General features: G+C 44.4%; 1 protein-coding gene across 1 annotated transcript; it reads right to left on the bottom strand.

The window, feature by feature from the left end:
- Positions 1-1934: 1934 nt before the first annotated feature.
- On the bottom strand, positions 1935-8882 carry MAP1LC3C (microtubule associated protein 1 light chain 3 gamma). Its single transcript, XM_081904717.1, has 4 exons — positions 8411-8882; positions 8067-8122; positions 7729-7835; positions 1935-3531 (listed from the first exon to the last, which is right to left on the bottom strand). The coding sequence occupies exons 1-4, from the start codon at positions 8466-8468 to the stop codon at positions 3321-3323; spliced, it is 432 nt and encodes a 143-aa protein (XP_081760843.1). The 5' UTR covers positions 8469-8882; the 3' UTR covers positions 1935-3320.
- Positions 8883-20527: the final 11645 nt, after the last annotated feature.

Genomic DNA, 20527 nt, shown 5'->3' with positions numbered 1-20527 from the left:
CTTACTCCATATATACTGGGTGAGGGGGGCATTGTTACTATGGTGTTTTTGTGTTTTTATATTGCAAACTGCCCTGTGATCCTCCAATGAAGGGAAGTACAGAAGACAAACAAACAAACAAAACATATACCCACTTGACCATTTCAATCAGTGGGACTGGCACCATTACAGGGGCACTTAGTGTGGCACTTTGAACTCTCTGCCTATTGATATCAGGTAGCTCCCCTCCTCACGGTACTGTTTATCCCTGTGTAAGTTGTGAGGCTTACTGCACTTCAAACTGCATTCACTCACAGGAAACCAGAAACACAATTAGAGACGAGAGATGTTTAGACAAGTTGCTTTAATTCTCCTTCAGTCCATCCTTCCCACAGTGACATCACTATTGTTTCAACCCTTTACAGTGGTACCTTGGGTTACTGACGCTTCAGGTTACAGATTCCGCTAACCCAGAAATAGTACCTCAGGTTAAGAACTTTGCTTCAGGATGAGAACAGAAATCGTGCGGTGGCAGCAGGAGGCACCATTAGCTAAAATGTTACCTCAGGTTAAGAACAGTTTCAGGTTAAGAATGGACCTCCAGAACGAATTAAGTTCTTAACCCAAGGTACCACTGTACTTTAGAGGAGTAAGGTAACTACTCCAGAGTTTAAAATGCTTAGCATTGTCCATTTAAGTCTCTCATACAGGATATCAAGAAGCAGATGGCTGGAAAGTGAGAAGCCTCTTGCAGGAGGTATTTGAAAACTACCATCCATTCCAGCTACTCTGACTCTCCATCTTTTTACATGCCGGCAGAAGTGGTGGAGCAAGCCAATCGGGCGCCTGGGGCGGAGCATGTGACCTGCGCCTTGGGGTGGGGCCAGCCGCCCACAGGGTCAACTGGGGCAGGACACTCCGCAGGGTCTCTGAGGAGTCTGCCTGCCTCCTCCTGCTCAGCCGCCCTACAGCTGGGGGGAAGGCAGTGGGCGGACCGTTTGGGGTAGCACAGAGCCTGCGGGCGCCCAAGCCACTGCATCACTCCGAGGAGAGACACATGGCTCAGGCGTGCTACAGGCCTCGCGGTGAGTGCCACCGGGCATTTTGTCAGTCCCCTCAGTGGTGACACCCAGGTCACCCCGCCCCCCTCTTCTTCTGCCCCTGACCAGCAGTGACATCGGAAAAGACACAAGAATGCTGCTGTTGCTAAACAGGTGGTGTTGCCTTAAGCTTTGCAATGGCAAAAACTCCGTTGGTTTGTTTGTTTTTAAGTCCCAGCCCCCTTAAAAAATGGCTTTCAACAAAGTACATACAGTACAAGTACACACACCAGCTGCAGGCAGAATCATAAAATGTAGACTAGACAGCACATACTCTTAACATTTGCCAAGGTTCTCTTTTCAAACAGGAACGCTGGTAGGCCAGCACAGCAGCAGCTTAAAACAAACAAATAAAGGACAACTCATACATCAAGGATGCCAACAGAGAACCGCTTTTGAGATATGTAACTGGTAGATGAAAACTGATCTTAAGATGGGGTTGCAATTCTACTTCAACAAGTCTAAATCCATATTTATTTTGAAAAAAGCTAACAGATATACTGCAATATATATATTTCTTTATTTACATAACTAGTGATAATTCAGTGCCACTTAACGTAGTGACACTGTATACAGAATCCAGGCCCTTTCCTGGTTCTTAGAGCTAGCGGTCCATTAAACCAAGTTGTGTGCCATATATAGGAGGAATTTGTGTCCACATTGCAGTGAATACCTATTTAAAATACTGTTTGAGCCATGAAGGTGTTTTCCAAGGGTGCGGTGGGGACCTGTGAACCAACTGATGTGATTTGACTCCCATCGATCAATAGTCAGAAATTATGGGAGTCCAACATCGTATGGGAGGGGATCCAAGTTCCCCATCCCTGGTCTCTTACTCTGATAGTCTGTGACATCTGGCTTATGCAAGACTAGGACCTGTCAACTCAAGAGAGCCCCCAAGTCAGCTAAGTTCCTTTGAAATGCAGGCGGCCATCTTAAACATGACATTGACACAAGAGGCTCAGGCGGTTAAGTTTAGCAACAAGGTTTAAGGAACAAGGAGCTTCTAATTGCCTTGCACTTTGTTAGCTACGGACGGGAGTCATGTTTTTAACAGGGTGCCCTTTTTATGCAGCAATCTTATCTTAAACCCAAATATAGAAAGCTCAGCACAGAGTTCAAAAGGCAAGAACACAGCCTCATGATAAAACTACTGTTGGAGCTTCAAGGATTGCTGCCTCAGCTCCAATGTTAGTTAAAACGCCTGTTCCCCGCCCCTCAATTTAAACAGCCACAAGATGGCACAGTAAATATTCACATACTGATCATATCTCCATTTGGAGAGCTGTACTTCTGAACTCCCTACCTAGCCAGAGCTCTATTTCACCCTACCAACTCCTGATTATTATTTTTTATAAGTACTGCGCAGTGGGATCCATGTGCAGCAGTGCTGCCTGAAAGAGGCCCATTACATGCCATTGTCTCAGCCCTTTTAATAAAACTCACTTCCACATGGATTTGTTTGTGTAGTTTCATGTAAATCCATCCTTAGGGGTATTCCTCCTGGAGGTATATGTAGACGAGAGCAGGGGCATAGAAAAGCCAGCTATGGCTCTCTGTTTTGCAGTGCTCAACACCACTGATTAGAATCAAAAGAGTGCTACAGTAACTCTGAAACAGTTAGTAAAATCTTTAGTGCATACATTATTCTTAGCTGCTAAGCAGATCATTCCTGCCCAGACCATGTGACCTGGTTTTAAAAATCCCTTTAGCTTTCACTGGTCTTACCCAATGGGGGCATTCTCTGCACTTGTGTGCTTCTTCCTTTGGTGTGTGTGTCCCCTCGAAGATGATGATGACATAGCCATGGATTTGTACTGATTTCAAAACTGACCACAGTTACTCATTTAGAGGAGCTGTTTGCTGACCATCCAGAAATACCTGTTTTTGGACCACAGATGCAACCACAGTTGGAAGCAAGCAAGTATTCCCGTGGTGGTTTTAACATCACCTTTAAAAGCAGTTACATCATTTATTATGATTATTTTTTTAAACACTGAAGTGCATCCCCTGCTACCTTTTTGGGGGCAGGAAAGGAGCGAAATACAAAGTACTTGTCCGTGTCACTCATTTAGGATGGTTTGTTCCATCACGTGGTTCTTTGGTCGGGTCCTGCCAACTCCTGGACCATGAATCCTTCGAGAGGAGCCCACATTTAGAGACAGCACCTTTCATTTTCAAGTAGCTCGCATGATTCACAGCTGAGCTGTCTAGCCACATAGCTGTTACCCGAGAGAACACTTATGTTTTCTGGAGACATTCCTTACATTTCCCCTTGCCAGCAGCTAAGAGGCCTCCAAACATCTCTTGGGAAGCATAAGTCATGTACACAAACCCATCTTCATCTTTGTAATCCTGGTAGACTTCCGCCAGCGTTAGAGACATGCTTGCTAAACTCTTGTTGTTTACCAGCATATAGAAAGCTTGCGTAGAACTCAGCGCCATTCTGCTTCTGGGTTAACAAAGAAAAGAGAGGGAAAGTCTTTAAAATGCGCAAGTTGTTTCATGCTATGCCAATACAATCCTAATCCAGTAATCCACTCAGTGATTTTGTACCCTTGAGAATACTTTATAACTTTATAATCTTTTATTGGCAGGCTTGACTCAAGGGAACACTGTTTTCACACCTACAGAAGAAAAGTGGGCTGTACGATATCAGAGTGACACTGGGTGATTGACAGGTGGGTAAATTCCTCCAGTCCATCAAGATGGCCCAGCAAGGGTGAGGGAACCCAGAATCTGGCTTTTTGGAGAAATTTTTACAGCTTGTGTAAGTTTTGCCACTGAAAACTGGGGTGCTACTTTTACCCCACATATAGGATGGCTGGTGGTAAGCAAACTTTAAACAAATTCCCCTTGAATAGATATTTAAGACGATCCATTAGGAATTGGGAAGGGGGAATCAACCATCATACACCCAGTTGTGCACATCAGTGACCATTCAGACAAGTTTTGGGACATTTAGATATTCAGAAAGGCCAAGTGAAATAGTAAACAAGTTGATTATAGAGGCCTACATTGTTGTGAAGCATATATAGTTCAAATTATTCCAAGAGACATGTTTCCGTGACAGTTTCCCTAGGGTCCATCAAGTTATGGATTGAGTGGGAAAGTCATCTGCAGCATTGACCTCAGCTACCGAAACTGGTAGCTAGATGTCCTTTAATACATAGCCACAAATGATACAAGATGGAACAAACAAAATCCATTAAAGAAAATCCTCTCCCTAATTTAAGCTCATCACTTTTGGGAAAGTTTTTGCTTACTGTAACTCCTGATCTTTACATTTTGTCAGCAGTTTAGCTTGAATGTTCAGTGCAGTGGCGTAGCATGGGTTGTCAGCACCCGGGGCAAGGCAAGTAATTTGCGCCCCCTAACCCGTGGATTTGCGCCCCCTAACCCTAACCCCCAGATGTTGCGCCCGGTGCGGTGGCCCCCCCTGCACCCCCCACGCTACGCCACTGGTTCAGTGCACATAACATTGGTGCAGAGTCAAAGATGAAGTTTAATAAATTTGTATCCCATCCTTCCCCCAAGAAGCAAAGAATTATATTTGTCTAATAAACCATGGTTTACTGGAATGTGCAGGCACTTCTTCTTCCCCTTTATATATCCATTCTCTCTTGCACTGCTGTTAGTCAGATTTCAGAGTTTGTTAAAGCACAGTGTCTAGTTACATCCAAGCTATGTCAGATTATAAACCGTAGTTTGGAACCAGAACCAATTCTGGTTTATAAGATTAAAGCCACAGTTTCTCAGTTTGAATACAACAGGAAACTTTGGTTTAAAACCCCCTAAAAGCTTTTTAATTATGGTTTAATTATGGTGCATGAGGAAAAGAGAAGGGGATAGCAGGCAGGTACAACAATTATTTATTAGACTGAGATAGTAGCATCTGAAGAGGGCTGATTTGTGAAGTGGTTCCAAGATTCATAGTTTAAGCAAGTATTTGAACCTAGACTTATTGGTAGTAGGACAGTTAGCTGGTTTCCAGAGGTTTATAGAAGTGTCAGACCCAAATACTTACACAGATTATCTATATCCTACAAGCTAGATCAGCAGAAGAAAAGTTTAGGTGGTAAAGGAAATACCTAAAATTATGACAATTCCTAGCCTTCCAAGAGGAACACACCAGAAAAAAGGAGACATTTCTAGGTGGTAACGGAGTAGTGCAAAGTTACTCCTTCCCCACTGTCTAACTGAAACAAACAAATATCTTTTATAATAAAAAAATAATAATAATTTATTATTTAAACCCCGCTCATCTGGCTGGGCTTCCCCAGCCACTCTCGACAGCTTCCCAAAAAATATTAAAATACTGTAATACATAAAACATTAAAAGCTTCCCTAAACAGGGCTGCCTTCAGATGTCTTTTAAAAGTCTGGTAGTTATTGTTCTCTTTGACATCTGGTGGGAGGGCGTTCCACAGGGAGGGCGCCACTACCGAGAAGGCCCTCTGCCTGGTTCGCTGTAGCCTGGCTTCTCACAGTGAGGGAACCGCCAGAAGGCCCTCGGTGCTGGACCTCAGTGTCCGGGTGGAACGATGGGGGCGTTATAAACACACACATTTAATCTTTTTTTTAAAAATGTAGTTTTTAGGGAAACCAACAGACGCTGCTCTGCTTCCTCCCCCCCCCCCCGGCCAAAAAAAAGCATTGCAGAAAAGTTTAACATACTAATTTTCACACAAAGAAGCCAGTGAGTGGAATGTTTCGGGGGGGAGGGGGCAGAACACTTCATCAGCTACTATTAAGAATATACAGTAACAAACTATATGGAAACAAGCTACTACTGACATATTGTAGGATAGGAATTGTAGGCTAGGAAAGCTATCCTACAAGATACGGTAAATCCTAGAAAAATCCTAGTACTCTGCTCTGTATTTCACTCCACCTTGGAAAGGTTGTGAACTGAGAAGGCAAACAACTATATCAGTCAGAGAGGTCAGACCGCTTGCTTGCTTAGGACCAAGGGCAGATTGCTGAAAGGTAGCACATTTCCTAAGCTGACTTCAGAGAGGCTGTAGCTCAGGGCCACTTCTGACTTTACTTTTCTCCACTTGGATCCTGAAACAAGCTGGAAAGGTGCAGCTACAAAATGCCCACGATCTTTGTAATGCGCAAGTAGTTAGAAAGTATGAGTCACATCTGCTCTGGGTCTGTCCCTCACAAAATTTACAGACTGCTGCCTCCTGTCTGAAGCTCTCCAAGGACCTCTAAAAGCTCCAAAACAGCAGAGTAAAAAGGGCTGAATGTGACGCAGTCTGGGTTTGAGCCAAAGCATCTCAGGAAAAATGATATTGTGCAGCGAGGGATGGGAAGGGCAGTCTGTGGCCCTGGACAACTGCTGCTAACCTTAATTAGCTAGACTTCATAATGCAGGCTCCAAGGGTGCCAACTTGAATAAAATACTGTGGGGGGCCAGGTAAGCCCCGCCCTGCATAATTGATCACATGATACAGTGCCCACACACACACTCACCATTTGAATAAAAATGGCCATCAACTTGGGGCCCCCCAACCCCTTTCAAATATTATATTGTGAGGGCTGAAACCCCCACAGCCCTAGGAGTTGTCTCCTATGGCTGGCTCCTTATATCCCCAAGACAGAAGGGTTACAGACAGAGAAGGCTTGGAATACTATGACTCAAATGAAACACGCAGACATGCACTACACAAATAGTTCTGGGTGCCGTAACTATGTTTCTTCAACAGTCCTCCCCCCCCCCCCTTATAACAAACAGTTCTCAAAACTGGGGAGGATTTAAAAGCAGCTTGCAATATATCTAAGGGAACGCGGGTGGCGCTGTGGGTTAAACCGCAGAGCCTAGGACTGTCCGATCAGAAGGTCGGCAGTTTGAATCCCCGTGACGGGGTGAGGTCCTGTTGCTCGGTCCCTGCTCCTGCCAACCTAGCAGTTCGAAAGCACATCAAAGTGCACGTAGATAAATAGGTACCGCTCTGGCAGGAAGGTAAACAGCATTTCTGTGTGCTGCTCTGATTCGCCAGAAGCGGCTTAGTCATGCTGGCTGTACGCCAGCTCCCTCAGCCAGTAAAGCGAAATGAGTGCTGCAACCCCAGAGTCGGCCACGACTGGACCTAATGGTCAGGGGTCCCTTTACCTTTACCTTGCAATATGTCACAAGTAATCAGTTTCCCCCCCCCCCCCCAAATACTAGCAGAACACTTTGGAACCTGGTCTCCAAGAGGTTTCATCAGCAGATCTGGGTTTAGAATAAATAATCCGAAGCCTTGCTAAAAGATTTTCTTATTTTTAAAATCTGGGAACTACAAGCTTCTTCTTGTATCACCATTGATACAAACACTGAGAATATATCTCAAAATTGTGTGTGTGTGTGTGTGCAAGGGGGAGCGGGCAGTAGGAAAGACAACATTAATCTAACAGATTTCTCACCACAGCCTTGTGCAAACAAGAAGGAATCATTTGCAAGAGAACTCAAATGATCTGAGTCCCATCAAACATGGAGGGGAAAAATCACAGAAATGTGCTGAGTAATATAGTACATATTATCACATAGTTTCCAAGTTCTTTCAGAAGTCTTGCTGCAAAAATAGATTAGCAAAAGAAGCAGGCAGAGGAGCAGGGAGAGTCAACAAAATTAGAAGCCTATCAAGACCTTGCTACATACCTGATGATAGTTATAAACTGAGTCATGGTCAGCTCCTGAGGCACAAGAAACTTGGTTTTGTCTAGCAGGGGAAGGTACTTTTCTTTCTGGTACCTTTCAACAATAACCTGTTTTTAAGAAAGAAGGAAACAGATTTTAAAGCGAAGTAGCAATAGAGCATGCTGCACATTAGTACCCAAGAACTAGAACGGCAATTCTAAGCACACTTCCTGGGCAGGAAGATCCATTGCTCCCAGTGTGACTTGCTAGTGACTAAATAAGCACAGAATCCTCGATAATTTGAAAATGTGCAATTATCAGTAATTGGCAAAGGAAAAGGAAAGAGAATAGATACTTACCGGTACTTTTGTTGGGAACTTCCCTCGTATGCCTGCAACTTCTTCAACTCGGGTAGCTATGCAGAAGAAAAGCAAGGATCAATTGTCTGTATTTCTGCATGCCCAACCCTGAACACACTCGGAAGCATATGTCATTGCAATCAACAGGCTTTTGAGTGCAATCTGTAGCCTAGTCCAAATCAGTAGCTGGAATCCCATAGGCTTGATACACCTAGACTTCACCCTGCTCCTAGAGCCCACCGTGCCATCCCCAACATTATTCCAGTTGATCTCATTTCCAAATAAATGTGCAGCCGGATTGGAGTCCGGTCGGTTAGTAAAAGGCTCCGTCTGCAACAACTTACCAAAACTCTTTCTTTGTTTAAACGGTCTGACATGCTGGCAGCTATGTAAAGGCTGCATTTTCCCTTTGGAACGCAGGCTGCCTTTTCTTTTCCTTTTTAACCAGCGACTCCTGCACCGGATCAGCTGCCGTCAAAATGCACCGTTCTTAAAAAGAGCCCCCTTATAAAGACCTGCTTGTGACATCAGCCTCGTTCCTTGCCCTACCTTCCCCCCTCCCCTCCATAAGCGGTGAGGGGTGGGGTCAGGCTGGCCTCCGCAGGGTTAGGGAAGGCAGCAGCAGGGTGCTTCGCGGCCAGAAGAAGGCATCGTTCTAACCTACAGGGTGGGGAGGGGTCTCTGCCCCGCGCGTAGCGCATGGCTTCTTTGACGCGCTGTGGCCTGTGCTGCTGCCGGGCGCTCTTTGGTTTAGATCTTCTTGGGAATAGTTTGCTGTGTGACACAAAGCTCGTGTCTTTTACAAAATAAACCCATTGATCCACACTGCAACCTGGAGGGAGGGGAGTGCTCTTGAACCCAAAGGGGAGAGTTACATCTTAGTAAACATAAAGAGGATCGGGCTGCAAGTCCAGCAGCTCGTTGCTATTTGCTGCGCTTTGCAACGGCGCAAGGAGTTCTTCCTCTTGCTTTCGTGTGGGGAAGGGGGGTTACACAGCTGCTTGCTTCCTCCTCCCGTGTGGCTGCTGTGCATGTTTAGTCTGGAGGAAGTCCCCTTCCACTGCGTCGAGAGGGGTAAACTCCCATCTCACTCTGACGTTGCTTCCTTTGGAAATGTTGCGCAGGCAAAGCGGGAAAGCTCTTTGCGCCATGAATGGTTTTGCTCCAAGTTACTGAGAACAGGTCAAGGTAGGACTCGCTCAAGAAAGTTTTGTGTAGGCTTTACAGCTACAACACTGCCCTGGTTTATTTGAGGCTCGAATGAAGTGGGACTTCTACCTAAATGCGCAAAGGACTGAGCAGCAGGTTTCTTATTACCATCAGTTTGTTGTAGGTGCTGGAAGAGCCTGGAAGGCTCAGTTGGTTAGAGCTTAGTGCTGATAACACCAGTTGCAGGTTCGATCCCCTATGGGATAGCTGCACATTCCTGCATTGCAGGGGGTTGGACTGTGATCCTTAGGTTCCCTTCCAGCACTACAATTCTGTGATAGAAATGTGTAAAGCAGTCCAGTCTGCACTTAGTCTTTAAAAAGGCGCTGGCAGTGTAAGTTGCTCTATCCCAGCTCCTGCCAACCTAGCAGTTCAAAAGCATGCCAGTTCAAGTAGATAAATAGGTACCACTGCTGCAGGAAGGTAAATGGCATTTCCATGCACTCTGGCTTCCATCACGGTGTTCCGTTGTGCCAGAAGCGGTTTAGTCATGCTGGCCACATGACCTGGAAAGCTGCCTGTGGACAAACGACAGCTCCCTTGGCCTGAAGCGAGATGAGAGCTGCAACCCCAGAGTCACCTTTCATTGGACTTAACCGCCCAGGGGTTAACTCCTGCAGCCAATCGGAAGCCATGGAAGCAGCTACGGACGTTCGGGTTCCAAAGAACATTTGCAAATCACTTCCAGGTTTGTGGCGTTTGGGAGCCAAAACGTTCGTCTTGCAAGGTGTTCGACTTCTGAGGTACGACCGTAATTGAAACCCATTGAAGAACACTCTGCCCCACCCTTCTAGTGACATTTCAGTGACATCTTTATGACATTTCTAGATCACTTCTGGGTTTGGCACAATGCACATATACATGGTCGCACACATATTGAACATGCATTAAGGGGAAGGGCCTGCCTGTACTCTACTCTTCTCAACTAACTCCTGGGATTGTCTATACAAACCTGCTTACTGTATTGTTTTGAATTTGGCCACCTGATTAGTATTACTGTGGCTTCATATAAATACAGTGTCACTTAATGTGAGTCAGGGATATGGCACAAGACCCAAGAATATTATTCTAATGGCTGTGGATGTTTCCTTGAACTGGCAATTCATCTTCAGGGGTGGTGTCTTCAGACTGTGTGTGTGAAAAAGCAATTTAGCAGTTGAGAGGGACTGAAAGAGGCAGACAAAGCGAGAGCTGAGAGTTTCTAGCAGAAAATGGATGGTGGGCACCTTGGGTAGGCTGCCTAAGTTCTCTGGGAATTCAATGTAGGAATCAGTGAATCTGCTGCCTGTTGTAGAAGTTCCTGGGTGCTCCCCCCTCATGCTTTCCTGTATATATGTTAATAGATAAAGCAAATATTACAAAGACAATGCAAATCTTCTCTGCTTTCCCATAAGACCATAAGGAAAGTCGTGCTGGCTCAGGGCAAAGGCCCATCTTGTCCAGCTTTCTATTCCCACAGTGGCTAATCATATGTCTGTGGGAAGCCCACCAGCGGGACATGAGTGCAACAGCACTCTTCCAAGAAAAAAACTGAAAGGAAACTGAACTTTGTAGCTGTGTTCCTGGAAACAGGAAAGTGAGGAATTTCTTTTTACCTAGGGCCTGGCAAAGGGCACATGATACAGCAACCTTGCTAAAACTAAGCAGGTCTAGATCTCATCAAGTGCCTGGATGGAAAGTTGTATTCTACCTTCAGTTCCATGAAAGAAAGAAAAGATATAGATATTATATCTCAGCCATCCACTAAATGGCCCAGAGGAGCATGCTTTTACCACAACAGTCCTGTGAAATGGAGAGAGAATAGCTTTCAGAGATAAGGTTGGCTTACAATTCTAAACTCACAACACGTACAATATATTATGGAAAAGTGGAATTGTTTCTGGTACTTACTGCTAGTGCCTGGCAGATGATGAGCATCTTGGTTCTTCCTCCCTCTAGGGAATAAGCTGGCCTTTTACATACATTGGTCCCAGGTTCTTTAGGACTTTATATACTAACAGTAAGTCCTTGAAAATGGCTTGGTAGTATCCTGGCCACTGGTGCAGCTCCCTCAACACAGCTGTTATCCGTGATCAGTAACCAATGCTCAAATGATAGCATCCAGGCTGTAGAATTCTGCTGCACTTCTGAACCATCCACAAGGGGAGCACCACATGAGCCCACTACAGCAGTCTATCTATGAGGTTACGGAGACTTGAGCCACCCTATCCAAGCCACTGTAAATATAAACTGATTTTTTAAAGAAACCTATCAGTTTTGAGATCAAATTTATCTCACGTTATTTCAAGCTCTGCATATCTGGGAAGCCAAAAGCTTAACAGATCTGACATTGCACAACTTCCTATTTTATCATTTATTTATTTTTATTTTATGGTACAATAAATAAACAACTCAGATGAGAAGTGTATATATTATTGCAGAAGACAATTACATCACCTATACATAAGTGTCATAGTCATATACATACATGCCTATACAGTGGTACCTCAGGTTACATACGCTTCAGGTTACATACGCTTTAAGTTACATACTCTGCTAACCCAGAAATAGTGCTTCAGATTAAGAACTTTGCTTCAGGTTGAGAACAGAAATTGTGCTCCGGCGGCGCAGCAGCAGCAGGAGGCCCCATTAGCTAAAGTGGTGCTTCAGGTTAAGAACAGTTTCAGGTTAAGTATGGACCTCCGGAACGAATTAAGTACTTAACCTAAGGTACCACTGTACATGCCTATACATACATAGCCATAAGTGTCATGCCAGAGAGTCCCATGCATTACTGGAGGGCAAAACACATGCTCATTTGATTTTTCCCATTCAGGTAAACTTTTTCATCAAAGCTAAGTTACAGAGTTGCTGCTGCCAGACCAACATCATGTCTGCTTTCATACAGTGTTTATAGTAAGTGTAGCTGCAGTTAATATACCGTAAGTATGATTAAAATCACAGTGCTACATACAGCATAAAGTTGCTCAAAGTTTGGTTTGGAACTGAACAATAATTTTTGTTCCCAATTGCTAAATGCATAGTATCTCATTTTTTCAACTGGAGGAGGCCTTTAAATTCCATTATGTTCCATTTACAGTCATAGACAAATCTGATCCAGATCTTGGAGCCACCTTCAGAAGGTAAGAACCAGGCCAATAACTGACAAATGTGTACTGTCCTCAGGATTGCCTGCTCTCTCTCTTTATTGGCTAAGAAAAACAAGACCCTCCCCTCCACGTATTTACATAGTCTCTTGTGCCACTAGCTGGTTCTGCGTATCCTTACAAGCAATGTTTTTCTTCTAGAAAATAAGGTGCCAGTACTTACCATGAAGTTGCCACAGTAAGTGCCACAGTTTTAACCAGTGCTTTTCTTCTAGGAAAAACAGTGCTGGTACTGTGTACCCTTGAACATCCCCAAAGAAAAAGCACTGCTTACAAGTACTAGCTCTGGTACAGTACTTATACAATAGCCCTACAGTATTTCCAGCGATGAGAAACCTAGACAGCACCTTAAAAAGCAGAGACATCACCTTGCCAACAAAGGTCCGTATGGTCAAAGCTATGGTTTTCCCAGGAGTGATGTATGGAAGTGAGAGCTGGACCATAAAGAAGGCTGATCGCTGAAGAATTGATGCTTTTGAATTATGGTGCTGGAGGAGACTCTTGAGAGTCCCATGGACTGGAAGAACAAATGTATCCATTCTTAAAGAAATCAGCCCTGAGTGCTCACTGGAAGGACAGATCCTGAAGCTGAGGCTCCAATACTTTGGCCAGCTCATGAGAAGAGAAGACTCCCTGGAAAAGACCCTGATGTTGGGAAAGATGGAGGGCACAAGGAGAAGGGGACAACAGAGGATGAGATGGTTGGACAGTGTTCGCGAAGCTACCAGCATGAGTTTGGCCAAACTACGGGAGGCAGTGGAAGACAGAAGTGCCTGGTGTGCTCTGGTCCATGGGGTCACGAAGAGTCAGACATGACTAAACGGCTAAACAACAACATTTCCAGCCTGTGGAATGATTCTGGGAAACAGACACACAAACATGTGACAACTACCTGCATAAATGGCCCTCTTACGTTCAGAAAGGCTTGCACCTGAATCTAGCCTGCCTATGAATGCAATATATCTCCCCCTCACTTTCATCAGTGATCTCTCTTGCTGGCAGCCTGATCACCTCAGCCCTCAAAATTACCATTGCTACTCTTGTTAATTTGCTCCTACCCCTCCCCTGACTTTACAGGCGTGGCTGCAAAGGAAATTAGTCCCTTATATATACGGACACACCTTTCTTGCATTTATATGCCATCTTCCGTCAAGGAACCCAGTGCATATGCAGGAGGTTCGCAGGCAGTCCCCCACCCTGGCACTGACCAGACCCAGACCTGCTTAGCATCATCAAGGTGGCGGGGGCCTCGTGTGTGTTTTCAGACTGTACTCCTGGCACCATGGTAAAATTAGCTGGCTGTGAATGAAATGCCGATTAAGCAGTGTATAAATCTTGCTAAATAAAAGTGGGTCCAAGGAGAATGGGTGGGATAAATAAGGTATAATTCTTGCAGCGAGGTTTTACTCCGCTAAAGCAACATATATCCAGGAAGCACTACATCTTATTTTGTGAGGTTGCGTTCAGGAGAAAAGTGCTCATTATGCAAAAAGACAAGGGTAAGGAGTAGGAATCAGACTACAACGATTTTAGCAAAAATCTCAAAAACGAACAAGAGTTTATCTGCATTTGAATAAGCACTTGTGTCATCAAGCTGCTATCTGGAGCATTTAGCTATCAGGTTCAGGGGATTTCCCAAGAGTTAAATTAGGCTGAGCATGTAAACGAAGAGATGCCGACTTTATTTGAGATGGAAGCTCCTGCTATTTGTAGTCTTGAACCCGGGCTTAATTTTTAACTCCTCTGGGTTTTCCATCCAGAAATTTAGTAGCTTTTGGCCTTTTATTTGTACAATATTTTTTATTTTCTCAGCTTTCTTTTCACCTTCATTGAAACAAATGCATATCATCCTGTTTGTCCTTTGAAATAACATGACATTCACACAATTGATGCTATGCTCATGACATAGAAGGAAATGAACTACGAGCTCGTCCAAACTAAATAATGTATTGCATTGTCATAATGATAATGATAATGATAATAATTTTGTTATTTACATGCCGCCCATCTGACTGGGTTGCCTCAGCCACTCTGGGCAGCTCCTCACAAAATATTAAAAACACAATAAAACATCAACCATTTTTAAAAAAAGTAATGTGTCAGTAATGGAAATCCCACTGTGGCCCTGTTTATTGATGGCTGGTGGGAGGGATCATGGCTCCCTCCTTATTAGAAAAGGGGGAGAGATTCAATTCAGTTCATATTTAAGAGTGAATCTATCAGATTGTGACTTTCTGAAACTGTACGACTGAGAACTGGAGCACAGCCCGTCTTCACACACAAAATTCACACTTATTTGAATTTTACAATATAGTTCATAAGGATTCTTTTATGAAATATATAAAAAAATGAATAGCGACAACCAATTCTGTTAATGAACTTTCTTTCAATCTGGGCCTTAAGGCCATTCTCTACTCCCACTCTGATACTTGGAATGCTGTCTCTGACAATTCCTTGATTATTACCTACATAATTCAAGCTGAATGCAAAATTGCAACTTTAGATATTTATTCCAAGTAAACTTTGTGCCCAAACTGCAAATACTGAGAATGTAAGGGGTGTGGCTGGCAGATGTGAGCAGTGTGGGGCATGGAGAGAACTCCCACCCTGTTGTGTGTGATTTCTCACCTCACACACAAGGTGGCTGCATTTCTGGGCACGTGGAGGGACGTTGTCCAACAAACCAACAAACCAACAAACCAGAGCAGTGTGTTGAATATCAAGTCCCCTTATCAGCTCCAGTCTCATTGCTGTATTTTATGGGCCTTTCTAAAGTCCTCAGTTTGCTCTTGCATAATTGAATTCTGATAGCTCTCTTGTGTCTACGTAAGCAGTTGAAGCATCCGTTGAAAACTATGCTTGCATAATGTAGATGAGTGTTTGGCTTAAGTATAATTCATCGTCCTGTTGCCTGAAAACAGCATTTTATTTTTGCTTTTTGTCTTGTTCTACTCATGCACGAGATCATTCATTATTCTCCCCTGAACCGTAGCAAAGCTTGACTTGCCCAAGGCTTCTTTGCTGGAGCCGGCACCTGAACCTTGCATCCCAAATCAAACCTATTCTTTAAACTGCATATTCTGTCTAGTTCATGCTATCAGAAGTCTATTCATGCCTCAGCCCTATTGAAATCAATACAACTTAGGCTTAGTTGTGATAAGTTGGATCCTCCTAACAGAGGGTCCATGTTGTGCATGGCCCTGGAACTCTTCCCCAACCGGCTTGTGGGCGGGACTTGCCCCGCTCCAGCTGGTGGTGCTACAGTTATGCCACTGGCCTTTAGCCAATTGGCAGCGTGGCAAGGTTGGGGGTTGGGGGTATTTATTCGGCAGTGTTACGTGGGGACTCTCTCTTGCTTCGCACTGCTGAACACCCGCCCACTCACCCATTAGTTAGGTCGTGTCTGGCTTTGCTTTGGATTTTGGTTGGTCGCCTGTTTTGAAACGGGGGCTGGGTAGGAATTTTTCCAATGTGGCAGATCGGCTGTGGCCACTTGGTTTTTGTCTACCTCTTAGCAATCGTCACAACTTTCTAAGGTTTGGCAGTTAGGCATTGGTTTAGGGGAATGTGGGGAGGGGAGGTGCGGCCATCACCTGCCCCTCCAATGAATAGGGTATTCTGTTAAAGGAATCCGGGGGTCTGGATCTCGTCCGAAGCCAGGGAGGGGCTAGGGCCATGCCAGGAACCCCAGGGGTGAACGCCAGTCAATATACATTGACGGAGCTCCCCCTGCTGGTTGTTTACCCTTCCAGGCTTCCTGCAGGATGGGCAGGAGCCAGTTATAATTTTGATACCAATGCCTAAGCCAATACCAGTCACACTTGTGTATTTAATAAAGTTGTGGCCAAAATTTGCCCATTAACCTTTAAACTAAATTCTGTCTCCACTGTGTCTTTATTTCCATGGGGGATGGGTTTTGGGGCTCGGAGCACAAGGGTTCCATTCCCTGTTTCCAATGGGGTTTAGATGCAATCTGCATGTTCCTACTCTGCTCCCTTCTGTCTCCATTTACTATCTGTAGAAAGGCTTTTTGTTTCTTTTGTAACATGTGGAATTGGCCACTTGCCCCCATGCCTGGGTGGGCGGCTGTTGGGGCCCCTTGTTCGGTCACCATCCCTGGAAGCTGGGACCCATGATCTCAGCCAGCTGTTGGGGATTTCTCTGGTTACCTGCGCTGCAAGACGGGACTGCCTCCCTCAAATTCTTATATTCAAACTGGCCAATTAGGGGCCAGCTAGTGGACAGAGCTTCACTGTCAGACAGTGAGTTGGCTGCTCCTGCTCTGGTCTGCCAGCGATGCATAAAAGCCAACACACATTATTTCCTATGCAGTGCAAAAAGGATGAGTTGGCTTGCAGCCAGCACACCATCACGAAGCTACAGCGTTAGCCTAGCTGTTAGCAGCTTAATACAGTGTAATTTGCCATATGAGGGCTTTCATGAGTTGGGCATGTCCTGAAGGGATAAGGTAAAGGGACCCCTGACCATTAGGTCCAGTCGTCACCGATCATGGGGTTGCAGTGCTCATCTCGCTTTATTGGCCGAGGGAGCCAGCGTACAGCTTCCGGGTCATGTGGCCAGCATGAGTAAGCTGCTTCTGGCGAACCAGAGCAGCGCACGGAAATGCCGTTTACCTTCCTGCCGGAGTGGTACCTATTTATCTACTTGCACTTTGATGTTCTTTTGAACTGCTAGGTTGGCAGGAGCTGGGACCGAGCAACGGGAGCTCACCCCGTCGCGGGGGTTCGAACTGCTGACCTTCTGAATGGCGAATCCTAGGCTCTGAGGTTTAACCCACAGTGCCACCCACGTCCCTGAAGGGATATGATGCAACAATTTCCCAAAGCTTAAACAAGTCTGTTTGGATAGGAAACCACTGGGGAACCCTGTGAATGCCACCTTCAGCTTCATCATGGAAGAAAGATTGGATGCAAGTGTAATAATTGTAATGTGAAAGCAGAGGATGGTGTAGTAAGGAAAGAGAGTGAATGGCTACAGTAAACGCAATCCTAGCCATGTCATCAGAACTCCTTACACACCACCTCTTTGTGCAAAAGTAACATTAAGAACACAAATCATGAGTATTAACTCCAGAAAGAGAGCCAAAACTCATTGTCCAAACAGATCACACGATTGATGACTACCTTATATCATCGAAACCTCGTGTCTGTCAGGGTTCTTGTACTTTTCACAGAGAGAAATATGAACAGGTGGAGGGAGCATTTCCTATTAAATAAGAGACATTGGTGGGATGGGACAATTCCTCTGCTGTAACTTTGCTTGTACGTCTGTGAAGCACATGGAAGCTGATGAGACAACAACTCTGTAGGGAACAGACTGGTAGAGCAACACTTCAGCATGGGACTACATTGTCCATCAGAGGTTACGTGACCTCGCCCATGGGACGTTCAATCCTAATGACTATATTTTGCATGTTACACTTGCAACCATAAAAGCTATTAATACAGTTCATAAATGGTGATGAAAACATCTCCTGCTCTATAGCAGGGCCATAACTATTATTACAGTAGCAGCTTGGAAGAGTTGAAATTATATGGGCAGGTAATCATCTCCCTTTCCTCTATTTCCCTACTCCCTAGAAATTAATTAAAAGAAAAATCAGTGCAAAGCCTTCTATGTCACCAAACATCTTTGGAAAATTTCACAACATCTCACAATCCCTGTTGCATTCTGTTTGTCCAAAAATGGGAGCGAACTGAACAACAGCATTGTTTGATGATAGTGGGATCTTTGCAAATTATAAAAGGACCTGATTAGTGCAGATAAATATTTAACTGAGTCTTTGTTTTCAGATGGGCCTAAACAAGAGTTAACACAAATGCTTGATAACAAAAACTGTTCTCTTTCTGCCTGATTTCTTTGTTGTTTGAATGCGTGAGATTATACAGTTGTAAATACCAGGGAAGAAATCTTGAAATTATTTGCTTTAGGGTTATGTGGACTAAAATTGTGTGGGTTTTTGTTAAATGATTAATTGGCATTAATTGGCAATACTATATAAAATCTTGTGCTTGTAATTGCCCTATAATGCCTCTTATGATGGTAGCCCCTGAATAGCTGTCGATAATTTAGAAAACCTTTTAATGTGGAATCCTAAAATGTGACCTTGATCCATGCTTGCTCCTTATCTAATGAGAGGCCATTAGAGCTGTCAGGGTTTTTGAAAAAATAAAAATGCTGTTTGTTAAAACAGCAGGAAGGCTTCGTATTTTAAAAGAAAAGGGGCCTATTCTTTTGCACTTTACTGTGCTCTGTGCTGCAATATGCTGGAGAACTGAATTTTGGCGATCACTTGTAGCTGAGTAAGATTGTCTTCCATGAACACAGTCTTAACAGTGAGTCTATAAGTGACTGTGGAGACCCATTCTGGATCCGCAGTGGGGACATAGGTTTCTGGGCGGGAGTGGATCATGGTGAAGGTTTGCCAAATGTGCCTTCCTCTTAGCTCATATCTCCTTTTTGCCCTGAGTTCATGCTTCTTCCAAGTCCATGACACCTTTGGTAAAGGTTGTTCTCCAGTTGGAGTGCATGCAGGCCAGTGTTTCCCACTTATCAGTGCTTATACTACATTTTAAAGGTTTTCCTTGACAGCATCTTTAAACCTCTTCTGTTGTCCACCAGTATTTCTCTTTCCATTCTTGAGTTGGGAATAGAGTAGTTGCTTTGGAAGACAATGATCAGGCATCCGAACAACATGACCAGTCCAACGAAGTTGATGTTGAAGAATCATTGCTTTGACACTGGTGATCTTTGCTCCTTCCAGTACACTGGCATTAGTTCGTCTGTCTTCCCAAGTGTTGTGAATAAGTTACTGCCTTTCTCTTTATGCATAATTTGTAGTATACAATGTGAATGTAATTCACAACCTCAGTCACTAGGTGGCATAACATACTTAGTGGTCTAGTACAGTATAGAGATGAAGCTTCAGTTTTAGCAATTTACATCCAGATTGTATGCTCCTGTATGGATCCTCAGGATTTTTGCACTACCCCAAACTCACCATCAAATCATATATCATGTCTGTGGCCACAGCACGAACCACAAAAATCATACATCCACTGTTTCGTTCAGAATATTTTTTTTCTTGTTTTCCTCTAAAAACTAGGTGCATCTTATGGTCAGGTATATTGTTTTTGACATTTTGGTGTGCTTTTAATATACCGGACACTGCCCCAAGTGGCTGGGGCAAACCAGTCAGATAGGTGGGATATCATTATTATCATTATCATTATGGGCGGGGAGGAGGGATTGTTTGAGAGATTGGAGGCAGCTGTTGCAATTACAGTACAATAACAAATACAAATAATTCACAAAAGTACCAGCATACAACATCCTAATCTCAGTCAGCAACCAAGAAATTTACCATTAGTAGAAGTAAAAGGTAAAGGGACCCCTGACCGTTAAGTCCAGCCACGGATGACTCTGGGGTTGTGGTGCTCATCTCGCTTTACAGGCCGAGGGAGCCAGCGTTTGTCCGCAGACAGTTTTTCTGGGTCATGTGGCCAGCATGCTCTGGCGAACCAGAGCAGCGCACGGAAACACCGTTTACCTTCCCGCTGGAGCGGTATCTATTTATCTACTTGCACTTTGATGTGCTTTCGAACTGCTAGGTTGGCAGGAGCAAGGACCGAGCAATGGGAACTCACCGTGTTGCGGGGATTTGAACTGCCGACCTTTTGATCGGCAAGCCCAAGAGGCTCAGTGGTTTAGACTACAGCGCCACCCGTGTCCCTCTTAGTTGAAGTAGCAAGAGTTAAAAACACAGACCAGAAATCTTATTCAATTACAAGTAGTTTGGGATAGCCAAGGATTTAAGGTCTTTAACAACCAACGAGGTTGCACATAATAAAGAAATGAGTTCTGCAGTGATGGGGTGATCACTAAAAAGGCATTGTTTCTTATACCTGATGGTTTATAATGACAGGCCAATGAGCAGGGCTTTTAAAACCAATATTAGGGCTTGGGCAAATTCACATAGGTGTAGGTGGTGCTGCTGCTGCCCCTGAGACTGGCAAGAACACTTGAGTCCGGCTCCTCAAGGAGCATTCAAGTGGATAGCGCTGTGTGTAACACACTTCCCCCACT

This window comes from Podarcis melisellensis (genome assembly GCF_964234715.1).
Source record: "Podarcis melisellensis genome assembly, chromosome: 3".
NCBI lineage: Eukaryota > Metazoa > Chordata > Lepidosauria > Squamata > Lacertidae > Podarcis > Podarcis melisellensis.
Note: the sequence above shows the minus strand (reverse complement) of the source record. Positions and strands in the feature narration are given on the sequence as shown.

Excerpts from the sequence above, each read along its gene's own strand:
- MAP1LC3C (XM_081904717.1), bottom strand. The coding sequence starts at position 8,468 with ATGCAGCCTTTACATAGCTGCCAGCATGTCAGACCGTTTAAACAAAGA. Across the intron at positions 8,123-8,410 it reads TAAACAAAGAAAGAGTTTTG|CTACCCGAGTTGAAGAAGTT; the intron begins GTAAGTTGTTGC and ends TCTTCTGCATAG. Across the intron at positions 3,532-7,728 it reads CAGTTTATAACTATCATCAG|AAGCAGAATGGCGCTGAGTT; the intron begins GTATGTAGCAAG and ends TTGTTAACCCAG.